The 20,652-nt window shown below is 44.6% G+C and overlaps 1 protein-coding gene across 3 annotated transcripts in view; it reads right to left on the bottom strand.

Moving 5' to 3' along the window:
- Positions 1–1,590: 1,590 nt before the first annotated feature.
- The window catches only part of PPM1L (protein phosphatase, Mg2+/Mn2+ dependent 1L), a 204,420-nt gene continuing 185,358 nt past the window's right edge, over positions 1,591–20,652 (bottom strand). For all 3 annotated transcript variants that reach the window (XM_089780789.1, XM_089780790.1, XM_075937854.2), the window contains 2 exons: positions 18,083–18,244; positions 1,591–4,592 (listed from right to left, as the gene is read on the bottom strand). In XM_089780789.1, coding sequence (XP_089636915.1) covers positions 4,246–4,592; positions 18,083–18,244 — 509 coding nt within the window. In that variant the 3' untranslated portion in view covers positions 1,591–4,245. The remainder of the gene's footprint in view (positions 4,593–18,082; positions 18,245–20,652) is intronic.

Raw genomic sequence — 20,652 nt, 5'->3', positions numbered from 1 at the left:
AGAAGATCTCTTCCGAAAAACACTTCTTCTGAAAGAAGCCTGTAGTCTAGACGTAACCTAGCTGAAGTTCTATTGTATTAACGTCAGTCAGTAGGCTTCTATATTTCCTCCAGTTAGACACTAGAGGGAGAGATGATCACACAGAAAGATAATGTATTATGCAGACCAGAACCTTGCTGACAGCCGGAATATGAGGAGAGATTATAGCTCTTTAATTATTAAAGCACAGTCCTTGCAAAGAGTTCACAATACAGCACACATATAACACAACACAGTGAAACTGCAAAGGTCTGCTATAAGAATATGTATAAAAGAGTACTAAATTAATTTGGCTCTGGCTAGCCAGTGATGTAGAATACCATTCTTATTAAGAGCAACATTTTTAAATAGTACATGATGTGTAACTACAAATTTACAATGTTTAATAATGAACAATACTGAGATGGTTTTGTTGGACAATGGCATTGGTATAATAGAACAGCCTTTCACATCTGGATACTCAGATTCAAGGGACAAGATATTTGAACATGGATTTAGCCACTTTAGGCTAGATCCACAAAGGGACTTAGTTGCCTAACTGCCCCTTTAGATTCTTACTCCAATGATTAGGTGCCTATGAAATCCTCAAAACTACTCAGATGCTGCTTAACTCTGTACCCACCTAAACTTCCTAAGTGTCTAAGTTTCTGCTGCTGGGCATGGGCAGTTCCGCTGGGCCATGGACCGCTGGCTGCTGGGCTGTGGCAACTGCCCGAGCTGAAGCCAGCAGTTCATGGTGGCTCTGGGGGACAGAGCTGGCATACCCCAATCCTAGCCCCCAGAGCTACTGCAAACAGTTGGCTTCAGCTCCAGCAGCCACTTGCCACGTGGCAGCTGCCAGAGCTGAAGCCGGCTGCTATGTGGCGGCTCTGGGGCGCACATTTTGGTGGATTGGCAACATTTTACTTGCACATTTTCATATTCATAAAATATTACCCGTCTGCCCAAAATTTGTGAATGGATTTGCTGTTCCTTAGTATAAAAAAAGTTGGGAACCACTGACCTAAGGCAATAATGTCACCAAACTGCTCGTTGCAAACAAGACATTTCCTGCCTCGCTTGCCTGTGGTGCTTGATCCAATAGATCTGCCTTGAGGACATCTAACTCAAAGGCAGCGTGGGGCAACTAGATCAGGATTTTTTTGGGGAGTGAAGGGGAGGAGCAAGAATACACCATAGGCCAGTGGTTCAGGCATCTGAGAGTAGGAGGTGTGTTTTCAAATCTCCACTCTTCTATGGAGCAGGGCCTTGAGCCTTCGTTTCCTACATCCCAGGTGAGTGTCCTAACCACCTGAATATTAAAGGCTTGACCCTAACGATTAGCTGTCCACCTCATGAAATTGCTAGAGACTATAATTGGCAGGGATTACTAAAGAAAAGACCTAAGAAAGTAGGGTTTTTAAAACAGTTAACTCTACTTTCCTAGATTGCTTTAGTATAGCACTTTCTTTAACCCTAAAGTGAGTCAGACTCTCTTTTTTTAAGACTAAAATCCACCAGTGATATAAAAAACATATGATAGAAGTGAACTTCTTTCGCACAGGCAGGGCATTATTGCAATTATTGACAGTGCTATGGCAGATTAGTAAAGCTACAAGTTTTGTACATGGTGCATCGCAAAGGAGTTAATTGTCAAGAAACTAAATAAAATAAAAATTCAAGAAAAGGTAGAAAAATACCCAACATTTCACAAATGCTAACACTTAACATAGGTTGAAATAGTTTCAGTTATGGGACAAGAGAACTTTGAGTATTAATCCTGGAATAAATGTCTAGGTCAGTGCCACCTGCAAAGCTAGTCTGTGCTCTAGTACTGTGCTCTAGGCTCCTAAACTATGCTAGAACCCTGCAGCTGAACTGGACTTCCACAGGTCTTGCTGCCATAATAGTGGGGTTGGAATTAAATAATAGTCTTGTCCAGGGCTCTACATTGGCTCATCCTTAAAGCAACAGTGTCTCATGGATCACCTACCTACCTGCCTTTCCAATCACTATGTTGTACCTTCCCTATTTGAATGATGGTACATGAATTTGTACATGTACAGTTAACACAGTCAAATCCTTTTTCCTGGGCTCCTGATGCAAGCCTAGCTGCGACACAATAGCTGCTTGGAGAGATTTCCTTTAGCTCACTTGCTTGAGGCATATAATGATTTTTTTTTTTGGTAGCTGAAGGACCATCATCCTAGTTCCAGCTTCCCACCATGTGTATATGGAAGATTTAACTGATAACAGTGCATGACCTCTTCACCATGTGGTCCTGGCAGGGTGGAAGGAAACTTCATGCGTTTCCCTACCCCAAAACCCTGATTGGACTTGGACCAGAAGGGGGAGCGCACAAAGTCTCCTCCCACCGCCATGGGAATGGGGATCCAGGCGGAATCTCTGTGGGAGGAGCCAAAGACTTCATGCGCTTCCCACTCCCAGACCAATCATGGTCTGTGGGTGGGGAAGCAGGAAAGTATCCTGCCCCGACACCCTTCTGCTTCAGGCCCAGGGCAAAAATTTTTGCAGTGGCCCCTGGCAAAAAATTATTGCCCACTCCTGACTTAAAAGAAAGTTTTTCCACTAAAACATGCTCCCAATAACTTACAGGGCAATGGTGATGTACAGAGTGTGAACACTATGCCTCATAAATTATGTTTTAGGGTTTTCCTCTGTGAAAAATATTTTTAATTAAGCTGTAGTGTTACTGAAACTCCCTAGAACTGCAAGATCCGGTCCATGGGCCACTGTATCCTCTGGCAGGCTCCTTGCCTGCTGAAGTCCCAGGCCACTCAAAGTTGCTGACTGCTGAGGTTATGTGCCTCTAGGTGCTGCATGCTCCTTGCGAAGTCTCCCTCACCGGGTGCACAGTGCAGAGAGGCACATGACCCACAGCTGGCCACTTTGAGTGGGCTGCAGCTGCAACAGGTAGGGATTCTGCCTGAGGGTCCTGCTGGGTTGCTGGCTGGGAGCCACTTAGGTAAGGTGCCTACTAGCCAGCGCCTGCCTTTGATACCCCAGCCCTTCCCACACCCTAACGCCCTGCCTCAGTTCACCATCCAACCCTCTGCACTTCTTCTCGCACCTGCCCAATGTCACAACTCCCTCCCAGACCTGCACCCCCTCCCCCAGGCCAGACTCCTCTCTTGCATCCATACCCCCTCCCCAGCCCTGCACCAGGTCACAATCCCCATCTTCACCCAAATTCCCTTTCAGGCCCTACACCCTCTCCTGCAGCCCAATGTCATACCTCAAAGCTCCCTTCTGTACCCAACCTCTGTCCCAGACCCCACACTCCATGGAAAAGGGCAGTCCTTGACTACTTACCAACATCTTAGTGACCCCACATTAAATTATTGCCCACCCCTTCCCTAGAACATCATACAAAGCTCTGCTTTGCTTGAAAGCATCTTTTATTTTTTCCCTCTTTTTGTTTATGAAAATTCTTTGCTAAAAAGCAGGAACAAGTGCTAGGCGTTCCCCAACAGTTCCTTGGTGACTGAAGGCATCAAACCTTAGAGTTTGGTGAGGAGTTTATCAAGTTGATTGGAATGCAGTTTGGCATAGGAGAAGTGTCATGAAAGTCATAGACTGTGTAGTTGCTTGGAAGCAGGGTACATTTAGCTAATCATGTAGCAGACAGGACACATTTAATTATAAAAAATGAAGAGCTTGGCCAATTGTGGACTGACAGAGGCTACCGTTTAGCTTCTCTTTTTTCTTAATGTAAACGTCAGTCCAAAAATTACAAATCCTTTTCAATCTATCACTGCAGATTAGAAAAACAAGGATGTGAAACATTGAAGAGTGCAGTTGTGAGGTTAGTTACATCTCTGAGTGAAAAGAAGTGTCATTTCTATTGCTTGGTATGAGTGTCTTGTCCCCTTAATGCTTGTCTGAATGCAGCTTCAGCTATTAGAAAGTTAAGAAGCATCAGTATTTGGAAAAGGCTCAGTAGGAATTTTAAACCTTAGAAATCAACTATAATAAAGGAAGGGATGGTGATGGGAGGCAGGACAAGGTGGGGAACTTAATTGTTATGGCTATCCCAAACATACTTATCATGTTCTTCCTTTTTGTTCAGTAAGGAACAGATCAGAGGGATCTTTCCCATTCCTTCTACATACAATCTTAATGATAATTACTAGAACTTTCTACTACATTAAAATGCAAGAGTTTGTTTTAAGTTCACAAGAGAAGTGGGAGAAAGTGGTCATAAATTCACTGTTCTTCTGTTTTGCTGCTATTCCTGAACTTCACCACCATAACTGTTATGTTATCAGGGCATCCTCTGTAAAAAGACTGTAGAACTATACTCTTTGCACCAAAATGTGGTTCATCCAAGCGTTCCTTGATGAATCGAACAGCCTCTTCATTGCTGAAAGCATCCCACAGGCCATCTGATGCTAAGATCATGAACTCTGGCTGTAGTTTGTCCAGATCAAAGGTCAGAATATCCGGGTCTGGGATAACAACATTAAGGTTTTTCAGTGGATAATCTCCTAAGGAGCGAGACATAGCCAGAATCCCCTGAACACGCCAGGAGCCATTAAAGCTGATGAAGCCACCTGCAATAAAACACAAATGCTTAAATTGCATCTCTATGACACTGCCAGATTCACTAAAATACGTTATGGGACAGTCCAGCAGATAAACAGTATATATCTCAAAAAGCAGAAGATGCTTGAAGTAGGAAAACATCAATACATGCAGTAAAAAGTTGGATTGGATCTACATGTGTGCCAGTGCTATCGAAATGGCTAAAACATCACATCATGATGTGGCCCTATTATCAAAATGAAGCATAAAGCTTTGTGATTTTTACACCTCAACTGAGAATGACAAACTGCTGTGCAGAGAGAGTTCTTATTTTATGCAGTTTACCTTCCAGTGAGCCCTATGTCAGTGTTTGGTCAGACATTACACTGAAAGCTCTTATTCTCCTTTTATTCAATTCATCAACAGGTTTCCCCTCATTTGGGAGGATGCATGAAGTAGAAGTGGAACATTGAAAATACTTGCAGCAAGACCATAATCTGATGCTAAGGCACATATACAAAAGCATTTATGGACAACTCCATCAATTTGTCTTGGGTGATGACCACCTAGAAAACTCAAGTTCTTAAAATACTTCAGTTCTTTAGCACAGAGAATACAAGTAAGGGATCTGATTGCTTGGTACAAACAGCAGCACCATATTCAGAGCTAAGCAAATTTCATGATGAAAGGTGTGGGAGAAGGGACAAATTATGGTCACACTTAAGTCAATGAAAAAACTCCCCTTCTGACTTGAGGTTGGTCAGACTTTGGTCCTTAAGCAATACGATTTAAAGGCAGTTTGTGTGCCAGGTAACTGTATAATGCTCTAAGATAAAATAAGGAACTAACACAGCAGTTCCCAATCGCCAGTCTGCGGACCAGTGGCGCGGACAGGTGTGCAGCTTTGAGGTCCTCCTGGACCCTTTTCTAGCATTTGAGAATCAGATTTCCTCAGTGGCCAGAAGTACTTTTGGCAGCTTTGGCTGATCCGCCAGCTACACCCCTCCCTGAGTAAGAATGATCTGGCCACAGTGATTCACGTTCTTGTCGTATCACAGTTGGACTGCTGCAATGCACTCTATGTAGGGCTTCCTTAGAAGAGTCTTCAGAAACTTCAACTGGTCCAGGATACAACTGCTCGAGTTTTAACTAACACTTGCTATACGGAGCACATTATGCCGGTGCTCCGGCAGCTGCATTGGCTTCTGGTATGTTTCTGGGCACAAATCAAGGTCCTGGTTATAACCTAACAAGCCCTAAAGGTTTGGGACTGGAGTATTTGAAGGGCCATCTCCTCCCGTATGAAGCTGCCCAGGGATTAAGATCAGCTGGGGAGGCTCTGCTCCGTGTTCCTCCACTTATGGAAATAAGGTTGATATCTATGCGGAGCAGGGCCTTCTCAGCCTTGGCTCCTAGGCTATGGAATTCCCTCCCCTGGGACATTTGCCTGGTGCTAACACTGGCATTGTTTCAGCACCGGGCTAAAGCCACCCATTTTACCTGTGCTTTTATTGGTGCTTGAGTTTTGTGTGTGTGTGTGGCCCCTCCTCTTGGTGTGTCATAGTAGGTTTTATGCCCCCCTCTTGGGATCTTTTATTCTACTTTTTTACATATTGTGTTTTAATATTTTAAAAAGAGAAATGTGGCAAAATATTTTAAAATAAAATAAAAATTAAATATATTTTAAGTAGGGATGTGAATGGTTGGATAGCAGGTTACAGTTAATCAGTGGCCTGGAGCCGCCCACCTCCTGTGGCAGGGCTATTCCAGCTCTGTGGGGAATACCACACATGGGGGGTGCTCCAGCCTGGCTAGAATAGCCCTTGTCTTTAGAGGACCTGGCTCAGTTACTGGGCTCCATGTGCAGGGGCACTCCAGCCTGGCCAGAGCAGCCTCCGCTCGCAGTGTAAGGGCTGCAGCAGTTGGAGAGGCTGCTGCAGCCCACATGGGCTGGAGTGGTCGCTCCCATCACTCCCATTTAATCAATTATAATGTTTAACTTGTTAACTGGTCAAATATAACCAGTCAAATATAATGTTTAACCAGTTAACTGATTAATCAGGATTTACGTCCCAAATTTTGAAACACTTTTTGCTCCCTTTAAAATAGCATTAAAGATATAGAAGTTCCTCATCGAAAAAGAAGAAAATAAAATCAGTAAAATGATCACTTTGTCCTCTCTGTGGTCTCCAGATATATGAAAAATTCACAGTGGGTCAATGCTGTCATTTTGATTCAAAATTTACCATTAAATTTCATTTTTACAAATCTGCTATTCAAAATTATATTTTTTGCCCTGCAAATAAATTTCAGACTTTTATTGCTTTCAAACTGTTCACTGCAACTATGTTATCCACAATTGATTATTTGGTGTGTGTGACCTAAGTCACATGCTTCCCTGTTCCCTAGTTGGATGACATAACCTTTAAACTATTTATGCTTCCTCTTGAAATGGTATTTCAGTTAATGATGAGTTGATCTGTGGTTAAAATCTGAAACTAAATTTATATGAACATCAGTATGAGCAGATAATTTTTGTTGAATGTCTGCAAAGTGAATAAGAAGTATGGAGGAAAATTCTATTCCAAAGTCTCAAATAATTGTGCATCATTCACTACCTGCCCGCCTTACTGGAAACTCTAAAAAATGGGTCTTAATATTAAGATACGGATGGTTCCTAACAAGGGGAATTTCTCAAGACTGTATCTAAAACACCTTTACAAACAGGTTTGGAAATGGTACAGTTTTGAGTGGCCTCTGGCTGAATTACATGCAGCCAGTGCATTTATTTGCTTGTGCCAAAGATAAAAAGGACAAATTGGGAAAAATGACTACAAAATAACAAATAGTCAGAATGTATTATAGTCTTGTGTGGTTTTGGATGATAGAAAAAGCATAAATTTGCAATACATGACAGCTAATTTTAGAGCATGCCATATTTCTGTAATTCAAGGAATGCATTGCCTACATCTTTGCTATCAGAGGAGACATCTAATAGCAAGATACAGTCTTGTATCTACAACAGTCTTGTTGTATCTACTTATTTTAATGTTTACAGACAGAACTGATGGATACAAAGTGATTTTTTTTGCTGTCTTTGTAAAACAGCCACTTAAGTTTTTCTATGGCACAAGTATAACATAGAGTTATAAAAATAAATTAAATATACATTAAAATTAAAATAAATTAAAAATACATTTCAAAAGGGGTTTTTTCTTGCTATTTTTAATGTTTTCTTTGTTCAATCACGCAAACAGAAATATTAAAAATTCTCATTAAAACCTAATATTTTGCAACTTTAACTTTTACTGAAGAGGAAGAATCTCTATTTTCAGAAAAACAGATTTTGGCAAAAATATGAAATTTTGCTTTTCAGACTGCTTAGCTCAAAGGAGTATAATGTTCAAGGTGAATAACACGTATTTACATCAGTGACAGTTTGTGGCTCTTCACAATCCTAAATGGGGTTCTTTCAAGGCAAGCATCTAATTCTATGCTTCACAACCAACTCTACTTGGGTCTCTGATCAGAGGCGTATTCCACACACAGTCCAGGGCAGTTTGATGGTATGGCAGTCACTAAGGGTTAGGGTGACCATATACCCTTATACAGAATATGGGATACCTGATAAAATTACTCAGATTCCAACAGGTTCAATGGCAATCGATCATACAAACATTCAAATTTACATTAAGTTGACTGAGCTCCCTGTTTAAAATAAATACCGTGTAGTTAGATTCTTTTAATTTACCTTCTAATCTTTAAGGTTTCATGGTTCAAACAGGGAGGGGTGACACACACAGTCCTGTACACATCTCTCACATGGGGGAGGGGGTGGTCTGACCCAACTCTTCCTATCTGTCACTCTCTGCCCTCTACATCTGGGTGGGCTCCCAGGATGGATGCTCGTCTCCTGGTACTTGACACAGCCTCTTGGGGCAACATGTGGGTGGAGGGGCAGGCATGGGGGAGGGGAGAGAAGGGAGGGAGGCGGAGAGGAGAAATGCAGGATCACATGATCCATCCCCAGATTTCTGCCAGAATTCTCACCAGAATGTGGCCAGCAGTTGCCTTTTGGCTCTGTACAGGTGGGAGCTGTTTCTAAGTGCTGTGGAGGTGCATGGGGCAGAGGGAAGGGATGATCTGGCAGAACTCATCTCTTCCCCCTGCAACCGCCCGCTCCTATGTGACTGGAAGCAGCTTGTCCCTTCCAGTCTGCATAGCGTCAAAAGGCAGCCAATTCCTACAGACTGCTCCTGGCTACTAAGATAACCCATCTGCCTCCTGTCCTCCAGTCATGTGCAGGAATGGGTGAAGCCCTAAGGACGTATTCTGCACCAGGACTGAAGGAGCCTGTCTGCAGGGGCTTCAGTGTACCCAGCTGGAGAGGTGGCTCAACAGAGACAGAGCAGGATCCAGAGCTGGGGGTGAGTGAAGAGGGTATTAAGCCTCTGCCCTAGGGGCTGCTGTGGAACCTCCAGGTTCAGGGTAGGAACAGGCTTGAAATTTCTCCTCCACTCCAGAGCTTAGCCTAGAGCTTAAGAGGCTTCACTGTGCAAGACTTTGAAACATGCAGGGCTTGACTCCTCGGATCAGAGGCTGGTTCTCTGTGTAACACCGGGAATAGGATGTGCTTCATCACAGGGGATAAGGAGGCGCAGCAGAACTGCGAATGGTAGCCGGATTAAAGGGGCAAAGCAAAGACAGGATGAGAGGGGAAGCACAAAAGGTTGATGGGTAGGGCTGCCGGATACTTTCACAAAAAATCCTGAGCAAAAAAGTGCTTTTAAATTCCTGCGCTTCCCCCGCCAGACATGGCAGGGGAAGAATGTCTCCACCAGCCTTCTGTCCCGAGAAAACCAGAAAATACTGGACATTATACATGTCTGGTATTTTCTGTTTTTTTTTACCGGACAGAAGATGCAATTACTGGACTGTCTGGGCGAAAACCGGACACCTGGTAACTCTATTGATGGGTGGGCAGCAGAGGTGACACCACCTGGCACCTACCTGTACTCACTAATCACTGCAGCAATGCCATCTAGAAATAGGACAAGGGGCAGGGCCCTGCTGCCGAGAGTAGGCACATAGCAGGTGCTGTGCTGACAGACCACCAGAAGGAGCTGCTGGCCCCATATGCTGCATTTTTACCCTGCCACCCGCCTTGCACATCCATCTCCGTTGTCGGCCACTGGATGCCCCCACTCACCACTGGTGGGCAGGTGGCAGCAGCAGCGATCCAGCCAGTAGGAAGACCCTCCTCCCAGTAATGATGGGGGTATACAGAAAATATGGGACAATTTGCCAATTTTTAAGAAAAAGTTGGGACACCTGCAGGAGGCCTTAAATAAAGGCCTTTAAAAATGGGACATAGTGCCCACCTACTGAGGATATGTCTACCCTACCAAAATTTGCCGAGGAAATTAATACTGACATACAGAAGTCACCAAAAATTAGTTGTCAATGCATATTTACACTTGCTTCCTCTGTCAACAGATTGTGTCCACATCTTTAACTCCTCAATTAACAGTGGGAGGATTTCATTGTGGTTATGTATCCCACAGCTGATGGTGATACCATCTGTTGTTAACAGTGCTCCCTTTAATTTTTCCAACCCCTGAGTGGAATAAATTTTGTAACGTGCAGCAATATGAAGGTGAAGTGCAACATATCACCTTTATATAGGTTCACATAACAAAATTCATGTGACGTGGGTGGGGACAAAGGGTTCTGAGTGGGGTTCTGAGTGCAGGAGGGGGCTGAGGCTTGGGACAGATGGTTGGGATACAAAGGCTCTGGTTGGGGGCCCAGAGGTGAGGGGTGAGGCCTGGGTCAGAGATTTGTGATTTAAAGATTCTGTCTGGGACTGTGGGCTTAGGGGTGGGACTAGGGCAGAAGATGGGGTTCAGGAGACTGAGGGGGGCACTGTGGCCAGGCCAGGGCATTGAGGGTCTGGATCCAGGCTGCTCCAACCATGGCGGGGGTGGGATGAAGGCTACTTGGGCCATTGTGAAGGGGCCACACTGCTTGGGTGGTTCTTCCATGCCTGGGTTATCTGGGATGTTCTGGCCATGGAAGGGGGCTTCTCTGGGGTCAGGCACCAGGTCTGACCACTTCGGCCACAGCAGGGGGGCTGCTCCGGGGCCAGGCACCCAGGCCGTGGTCATGTTTGGGCCACAGGAGAGGCTCCTGGTTCAGGCTGTCCTTCCACTGGTTAGGGGGTGGGTAGCCCTCTTTCTTCCCTTGTGCGAGTGCCTTGGTTATGACCAAGTTCCTGTGACTTATGCAATACATTAGTTGTAAACTATGTGGCAAAGACCCCAACATTATGTGGTAACTCACTCCGAAAAGTCATATTTCTTCCCTGCCCTAGTCCGTCCAATCACTCTTGTGTTATTTACTTCAGTATTAGATTTAATTTATTTTAGGTAGCCTCCAAAATTTGAACTTTCAAAGTGCTGCAAATTTTTGTCTGGGAAACAAACTGAGAAAATACCAGAGATATAAATGTCCAGTATTTTCTAATTAAGTTAGTTTTATTATTATCATGAGTATCAATACGCAGTTGTGTACTACCTGGCTGGTAGACACGCTCAGACTGCGTGAGCATGAGTACCAGCCAGGCAGTATGCAACTACACAGTAGAGAAGAGAGGGCAGGGCCAGGGCGGGATGGAATCTCCGGGGCTGGACTCGCCTGGGCACCCTGCCGGGACCATGCACGGGGCAGCATCCCGGGATCTGTGTGTGCCCGGGCCAGTCCCCCTTCCCGCCGGCTGGTTCCCCCCACACCAATTTCCCTCGGCCAGCCCTGCGCCCCCCGGCCCCCTCCCAGTCAGTCCTACTTCCCGCTGGCCAGTTCCCCCCTCCAATCTCCCCTGACAAGCCCCTCTCCCCCAGACTCTCTCCCAGCCAGCCCCGCTCCCCCCATCCCCCGATCTGAGATCAAGTGTGTCCAATATTTTTTTTGAAGCCATCTGGTAACCCTAATTGTTGCCTGTTAATGTGTGGAGGGTGGGGGGGGGGGTGAGGAGGGGTGAGTGGGGGGTGGGAGGGAGGACAAAGGGGGCAATTGTCCCCAGGCTTGGTGATTTAAAAGGACCAGAGCTCTGGGCTGCTACTGCAGCAGCAACAGAGTCCAGAGGCCCAGGCTCTTTAAGTCACCACCTGAGCCCCGTGCAACGTGGTCCAGGCAATGCTGGAGCAGGCTCACCTCTAACCCTGCTCCTTCCACCTGAGGCCCCGCACTTTCTGGAGGCCAAGTCTCTCCCCACCCCCATATATTACTCAGGGTCTGATGAAGTCTGCTTTTAGCCCTGTTACCATGCTATTGAGATACAAAGGAAAGTTAACGTTTTTTCTGAGACACTGTTTAGGACGGGTGGGGAACCTCCGGTTTGGGAGCTGCACACGGCTCCTGGCTTGCGTGGATCTGGTCCTCAAGGCCCTCCCCAAGCACTGCGAAGCTCGTACTAGCACTCCAGCCCCCTTGCTGCCGCATACAAAATCTACTAGTCTAGCCCCCCCATGTTCTTCTGTGTAAGGGGAATGCAGGGAGAGTCTTTCTCCTCCTCACTCAGGGGCCAAATTTTTTCTTCTCATTTGTGTGCAACCTCTGACTGATTTTTCTGTGGTTCAGTGGCCCGTTCAGGCTATTGTTTTCAGACTCTGGCAGAAGCTACTGTGTCAGCTTATACAAGTTTCACATTCTAATTGCTGTTTCATTCATCCCAGAGGTAGGGACTTAAAAGTTAAGTGAAAACTCATCCTACAATACGATTAAGTAGCTGCACACCTGTATTACACATGGGGTCCTATTGTAACATTGCCTGCTATTGACAAAATATCATGAGTAAAAATTGTAATCCAGCATTATGATGTAGTTATTTTGTGTCTTTCTGTAACTGCCTTTGATAAGACTGTGACTGCTCAGTTCTTAAAAGTTGGTATCATGATTTTAATTCATTATAAATGTATTGGCATAAAAATGTTATCAGTTAATTGAAAAATCGAGCAAAGCGGGGGTATATTATGGCCTTGCTTCATAATTATAATATTAGCACCCTGCATGCATGTTATATTTGTTGTAAATATGAAAATCTCAAGGACTGCTAATCAATACGTAAAAGTACCTAGCAGAGGTACGGATTGCCATCTGTTTCTTTAGTACCACTGTCTCCATTATAAAAGCAAGGAGTTGTATTAATCATGATAGTAATATAAGACAATATACAATTGAGAGGAAACACATTAAATTATTATGCTGGCAAGAGTATTTTTTGTTTAGTTGTGAAGAGCTAGAACATTCATCTCTCAAAAGAGATCTGTTCTTCTGATAATGAAAAAAAATAAATCAAGAAGTTCAATATTCTTGCATAGAAAAGCCCCTTGAGATAATCTAAGCCAAAAAAACACAGGAACAAGAAATCACGAAGACCAACCATTAGAGTTTTGAAGTTTATTAAACATATTTGCTAGCTCTTGCTTCTGCTCCATACTGGAATCTGTTTCAAGTATGCCTACCATAACAGAGAAAAAGGCACAAGACTAATAATAACAACAATGATAATTATAATAAAATCTGAAGGTGAAAGGAACCAAAAGAAAATGTGTCAGAAAAACCTAAATTCTAGGATGAGCGTGCTCAGACAGTCATTTCAATAAGACTGGGGATTAGAAAAGGAAGGCACGGTCTATGAAAACTGTTCTTTTATTGCAATACTTGAGTGGAGGACACACTACAACAGACTGGGTTTGCCATTAATATCTTCTCAATATCCGCTTATTCCCCTTATCATTACCAGATATTTTCCTTTTCTAGTAGATACAGCCATTGCTGAGAGTCCTGTATTTAACAGTAGGTATTGTTGCTGTAACTGGAATTTGGGGATAAAGAGGACCTTAATATTAATTCGGTTCATTGGTTCCCTAAGGTCACAGTTACAGGCAGTACTTGAAAAACTGGTATCAGGAGAGAAAGTTCTATTGAAAATCCACCCTATAGCCCCTGGTAACACTATGCAACATGGTAAAAAACAAAACAAACCCATAGCTAACATTCATGATGATAAAATGAAAGGAATGGAGAATGCAATTGTCTGGTAGTTATAGAAAAACAGGAATGGGAAGGAACGATAAATACAGTGTTATGAGAAGCCATTCTAAAATCCCATTTTGTGGTGGAAAATTTTTAGGGGCTTTTTAAAAAGAGGGACGAGAAGTAGGGATGTTAGATAGTGTGCAATTGAATAATCATGTAACCACATGAATTTTTAGTGGTTACACGACTATTCAATAGTCCCCTGGGGCAGGACCAGCAGCTAGCATGCAACTGGCCCCACTCCTGGGGAGCCCTGCATTGCTGCTTCTGTATCAGAGGCAGCGCCACAGCAGCAGTGCATTCTGCGGGGAGCTCTACTTTAGAAATAACATGTGCTTGCTTAAGAGAGCTGTATTGTAACCTGTAGCTGAAGGCAATTAAAGCTGTTTATAGCTGTCCAAGGGACAATAAAGTGCAGATTCTTGCCTATTTACTCAGTCTGGCTTACTAGGAGTATCATAGGGTAGGCAAGGAACTGTGCATGCTGACAAAATCCCTGGCTGGGAGGGAGAGATGTGGTTTCCACATAAGAGAGATGACAGCTGAGTAGCCAGGAGCCTACAGTGGATGCCTTTGAACATCCACGGAGGTTGAATACAGATACTGTTGCCTTGAACTAGCACAATGATCACTGTTATAAGCTGTGTGATATCTGAGAGCAAACATTAATCAGAATGAGATTCTGAAGGTTTTTTTTAAGACAAAGCGATAAGGCTGACAGAAAAGATGGATTTTAGCAGCATGAATGCTAGAGATAGAATGCTGTCAAGGGGTCAGTTGTGACTGGAGGTCTTATAAGTGCTGAGATGCCAGCATCTCTTGTTATAAAAAAAACTCTTGTAGGAGAAAGAAAAAGAGCCTGAAGCATGGGCCTGGTGCTTGAACCAAAGCAAGTAAGACTTATACTATAAGTAACAGACAGGCTGTGTCAAAAAAAGATGTTTGCCTGCAAGTCAGTGTTTCTCGGCACTAGACTTGCTAGCATGGATAGAAGCACATGAAGTATGTAAATACATGCCACCAGGACAGTACAAGGACAACCAGCTGAGTACATAATAAAATAGTTTAAAACAACAAGAATGAAAGCATAACAATGGATAGTGAATGCTGTGAAGGAAAGTATAAGGGAAAGTACCAAATGTGTCCTTCATACATAAGATGATACATACAGTGTGTATCACAGATTGTTCATTTCTGTCTGTAAATATTGGGATACCTTGACTGAACTCTTTGGACAGCGTAGGAGGCAATAATGAAATCCATACTATTGACTGAGCCATGTCCATTGTCCCGGGTACAAATATGTAGGGACTTGGAGGCTATTTGGCAACCGGCATATATTCATGTATTTTGTTTGACAATAAATCTGACTTGGGTGCCTTCATATCTTATCTGAGTCTGTGGTCTTTGAGGGCCTTGTTAAGTCTATTATGCTAGCTACCTGTGCAGAGCTGGCATAATATAGTGAGGGAGCATATGAAAACACATGCAACTGAACGTTTATCATCACCGACAGAGCAGGAGACCTGTCAGGATGCCACATCAGTGAATCCTGAATTTACTGTATCGCTGTCCTAAACTACTACACCTCTAAGAAGATGTTTCTGTCATACACAGATGGTCACAATATCTCAAGACAAATATAAGAGGAATGGATAACAAGGATGCAGAAGGCACTTTTCCACTAGCAAATTTCTGTCTTGAAACTTGTTTATCCAAGCTTCTTAGGTGAGGGATGAGCAGTTCCAAGAAAGAGTTACCATGGTTTAAAACAAGCATGTCCAATGTGTCTTCATGAATGCTCAAGAGACTGTAAAATTATAAGGAGCATCTGCAAGCTTTTATTGCCTCGAGACAATGAACTACAGATGCACAGGAACAGAGGAATTGCCATACTGGATCAGATCTATGGTCCATTTGGTTCAGGATAGCGTGTCTGACAATGGCTAGCACCAGACATGTCAGAAAAAGACCAATGATCCCTCTAGCCCAGTATCCTCTCTTCTAATGGTGGCCAGCTCCAAACATTTCAGAGGGTTTCAATGCTGTTTCCCAATCTGGCACTTAGAGTGCAGAAGGTGAGAGCACACAAGAGACTTTAAAATAGCCTGCCACTATAGGCTTTTGCTAAAAATCTCCCCAAGGTCACAGATTTCCTGAGCTTTGTGGTAAGCTGCAACCCCTCAAATACAAAACCCTTTGAGAACTCAGAAAGATGCACTTGAGAATTTCTTCCTGTGGGGTATTCCCAAGCTCTTTAACCCTCCCTCAGGAAAGAGCTTGAAAACAAACTAATTCCTAATAGCTGACCTTTCAGTCTCAAACACATGCAAATAGAACCTCCTAAGACAAAGGTATCAGATCACAGTCTTATAAACGGTGATTTTATTAACAAAACAAAGAAACATACTTGGTAAAGCATATTTGGTTACTAGGTATTACAGGAAAGGAGGCCTATTACACAATTTTTAACATCCCTAATGGATATTGCTAGAAATTCCATGCCTTGTTCCTGTCTTAACTCCTCTCTCCCAGCTCTTGCTCTCCCCACCACACAAAAGACCAAAGCAGGCAGATCACTGCTTCAACTCAAATTTCACACACTTTTCCCATTGGCTTTCCTGACTCCCTGCCAACACTTTCAGGAAATCCCCTGTCTCTGGGTTTAACTTTACAGACAATTTAGTTAACTGAATGGTTGGGATGTCCAGAAAAGGGTAATGCCCCTCCCACTTATCACAGAGGGAATCAACTGAACAGGGCACTAATGGAATGATCTATTCCCTGTTGTCCACTCACAGAAGTTTAGGGGTGCCCAGAGCATGGGATTGGGAGAAACCCTGCAATAGGCAGAGATGAGATAATCTGACCCTATGAAGATCTCATTTGAATCCTAATACTGTAGATTGGTTTAAACCCTCAAGCACATAGTTTTATCTCCATTCCAATACAGGCTGAACCTCTTAACTGGGACTCTCTGGTCCAGCAACGTCTCTGGTCTGGTAGGACCATGGATGTCCCAGGACCAGAGCCCCAGTGGAGTCCTACAGTGGGAACAGTGGCTTCCAGTAGTGGGGCTGCCCTGTGGCAACAAAACCAGGAGCCCACCAGTAGGGCTTCTGCCTGGTGCAGACACTGTAGGGTGGGGAGCATCAGGGCTGGCACCAAGCAGCAAAACAGCCCAGCAGCATAACCAGGAGCCTGGTAGCCTCACTGCTGCCAAGCAGCTCAGCTGCCCGGCAGGACTGGGAGGCAGTGCGGCAGCCCTGTGGGGCCGGGAGCCTGACCGCAGGGCTGTCTGGTGGCGGGGTAAGGAATCCAGAGGTGGGGCTGCCCTGTGGTGCAGCAAAGAGCCTGGCAGCCTTTCTGCTGCCCGGCGGAGCTGCCTGGTGAGGCTGGGAGGCAGTGAGGCTGCCCAGTGAGGCTGAAGCCCAAGAAGGGCTTTTGCCCAGCGGTGCAATTGGATCCCAGTGGGAGGCTGTCCTGTGGGAATGCAGCCCGGCATTGGGGCTTTGAGTGCCAGTGGCAGGGCTGCCACAGTGGGGCCAGGAGTCCTGCATGTGGAGGGGCTGGCAGCAGGGGGAAGCCAGCTGGGAGGCTGGCAGCGAGGCCATGGCTGGGAGTGCTGGTGACAGGGGTGGGCCCTAGTCTTACAAAATCCCTCACTTGGGATTGGTCAGGTCCCGAGGGTGCTGGACCAAGGAGGTCCAACCTGAAGACCATTTAGTACTTAGCCCTGCCTTGAGTGCTGGGGACTGGACTAGAAGACCTCTCAAGGTCCTTTTATGTCCTATGATTCGATTCTATGATTAACTAGTGTAACTGGATATTCTTATCCATACAAATATCCAATTCTTCAGTCTTGTGAAATTCTTGGCCTCAGAATACATACCTAATACCACTCACTAAACATGAAGCATCTTCCTAAACCTTTCATGACTGTGGTTCTGAACTCAAATTCTTATCAACAAGTGTTAAGTTCTGAGATCTCATTTCCAACTGGTATCCTTGATAGTAGCTTTAGCAGAGGTAGGGTATGTCTACACTACCCCCCTAGTTTGAACTAGGGGGGTAGTATAGACATACCCGTAGAGAGGTTTGAATAGGATATGCAGACTCAATTGCCCTCATTCTTAGAGGTGGACGCTTGTATCTGAGGGTGTTATGTTGCATGGAGAAACCCTGAACAAATTATTTACTCTCTATGCCTCTGTTTTCCTATGTGCACTTTGAAATCAATGGGTGAAAAGTGCTTTATAAAAGCTAATATTCTATACCATGGAAACATCACTCTCCAAGACCATCAACTTGGCACCTTTCAGGAGCATGCATCACATGTGAAAAAAATAATTGTGTATTATTTACAGAATAAAATATTAAACAATGCGTTAAAACTGAAAAGATAAGTCTATAATCTTACCAGCTCTTTTAATCCTCTTTCTCTCCTTCAGTTGATAGGGTTTGTGATCATGTGACAAAGGGATAGCATTCCCATCTTTATCACACAAGACTCCCCGTGAATCACCAACGTTGGCCACTGTAAGTTCTTTATCTGACAGCAACGCAATCAAACAGGTAGTACCTGAAAAAGAAGGAAGGGGGAAAAAAAGAGGCAAGACAATGAAATAAAAATCACCACTAGTTACACTGCAGCTTCCTTCCGTTGTTATCTGTACTCAGCAGCCAGAGGGAACAGCAGTAGCACATGTATCTGACTGAAACATCTAGTACTTTGATGAGAGTCTATTTAATGGCATTGATCAACTGTGACAGTCAATTTCTTCTAACAATATTTGTAGTCTATCAGATTTTAACTCTGATTAACAGGGATTGCAGGGTCATTCCCCTAGCAGAGCTTCTCATCTGCTTTGTCGTTTAGGCATTTTAAAAATGACTTTATAGAATAAACCTTCTTGGAAAGAGAAACTTCTTCCAAGATACACCTTGTATTTCTCTGTCTCAGGGGATGATGGGTAAAACAGATGTTAAAAAACCCAAGGGGTGTCTGTTGCTTAGACTTGATAACATTCACCAGTAGGAGAATGTGCTCCAAATTAAGAAAGGCCTCCAGCCGTGGGGAGTGGTGGTGAAGGGGCCATGTCTTTGCAGAGCTCATCCCTCCCAACCCATTCTCTGTAGCTGGAAGTAGCTTGTCCCTTCCTTCCCGCACATTGTTGAAAGGCAGCCCACACCTCCAGATTGCTGCTGGCCACTGACATAACCTAGCCACTTTCTGTCCCCTGGCTACAGTATGGGCAGGAATGGCTAAGTCAGGGACAGGCAAAATTAGGGATGTTAGATACTGTGTAATTGAATATCTGTGTAACTGCATAAAATGTTAGCAGTTACACGAGCATTCAATAGTCCCCAGGGTGGGGCTGCCGGACAGTGCACTCCCAGCTCCACTCCTGGGGATCCCCCTGCCTGCCATCCCACACTGCTGCATCTGATGCAGAGGCCACAACTGAAGTGGCAGCAGCTCCTATCTGTGGGGGGCCCAAGCTCCTCAGGGACAGAGGCTGTGCTGGTATCCCATGGAGCAGCCTCTGTGGCAAGCCTGGGCCTGCTGCAGACAGAGGCTGCTCCGCGGCAGCCTCCCCATTCTGCTGCCTCTGATAGAGAGGCAATAGGATGGGGTGAGGAGGCAGGTGGAGGCAGTACTCGTGGGAAGCTGGCTTTTAAGACGGCTCCCACCATGCACTGGCCTCTGCCTGTCCCCCGTCCCTGCTGCCTCCATGAGAGTCAGTGGGGGGAGAAGGCGGAGGTGGCTCCATGGGTGTCAATATTCTTTGATAAGATAACGAGCCTTGTGGATAAGGGAGAAGCGGTGGATGTCATATACCTAGACTTTAGTAAGGCATTTGATAAGGTCTCGCACGATATTCTTATTGATAAAGTAGGCAAATATAACTTAGATAGGGCCACGATAAGGTGGGTGCATAATTGGCTGGATAACCGTAGTCAGAGAGTTGTTGTTAACGGTTCTAAATCCTGCTGGAAAGGGATAACAAGCGGAGTTCCTCAAGGGTCTGTTTTGGGACCCGTACTGTTCAATATCTTCATCAATGATGTAGATATTTGGATAGACAGTACACTTATTAAGTTTGCAGATGATACCAAACTGGGTGGGGTTGCGACTTCTTTGGAGGATAGGGACATAATTCAAAATGACCGTAGCAAGTTAGAGAAATGGTCAGAGGTAAACAGGATGAGGTTTAATAAAGAGAAATGCAAAGTGCTCCACTTAGGAAGGAACAATCAGTTCCATACATACAAGATGGGAAGCGACTGTCTAGGAAGGAGCATGGCAGAAAGGGATCTAGGGGTCATAGTGGACCACAAGTTGAATATGAGTCAACAGTGTGATGCTGTTGCAAAAAAAGCAAATATGATTCTAGGTTGTATCAACAGGTGTGTTGTAAGCAAAAATCGTGAAGTCATTCTGCCGCTCTACTCTGCACTAGTTAGGCCTCAGCTGGAGTACTGTGTCCAGTTCTGGGCGCCACATTTCAAGAAAGATGTGGAGAAATTGGAAAGGGTACAGAGAAGAGCGACAAGAATGATTAAAGGTCTAGAGAACATGACCTATGAAGCCAGGCTTCATGAACTGGGCTTGTTTAGTTTGGAAAAAAGAAGATTAAGGGGGGACATGATAGCGGTTTTCAAATATCTAAAAGGGTGTCACAAGGAGGAAGGAGAAAATTTGTTCCTCTTGGTTTCTGAGGACAGGACAAGGACTAATGGGCTTAAAGTGCAGCAGGGGAGGTTTAGATTGGACATTAGGAAAAAATTCCTAACTGTCAGGGTGGTCAAATATTGGAATAAATTGCCAAGGGAGGTGGTGGAATCTCCCTCTCTGGAGATATTTAAGAACAGGTTAGATAGACATCTGTCAGGGATGGTGTAGACGGAGCTTGGTCCTGCCTTGAGGGCGGGGGGGCTGGACTCGATGACCTCTTGAGGTCCCTTCCAGTCCTATGATTCTATGAT

The sequence above is a fragment of the Pelodiscus sinensis genome, chromosome 10, assembly GCF_052426305.1.
Source record: "Pelodiscus sinensis isolate ZL-2025 chromosome 10, ASM5242630v1, whole genome shotgun sequence".
Classification (NCBI taxonomy): domain Eukaryota; kingdom Metazoa; phylum Chordata; order Testudines; family Trionychidae; genus Pelodiscus; species Pelodiscus sinensis.
This window is presented reverse-complemented; position numbering and strand designations above follow the sequence as displayed.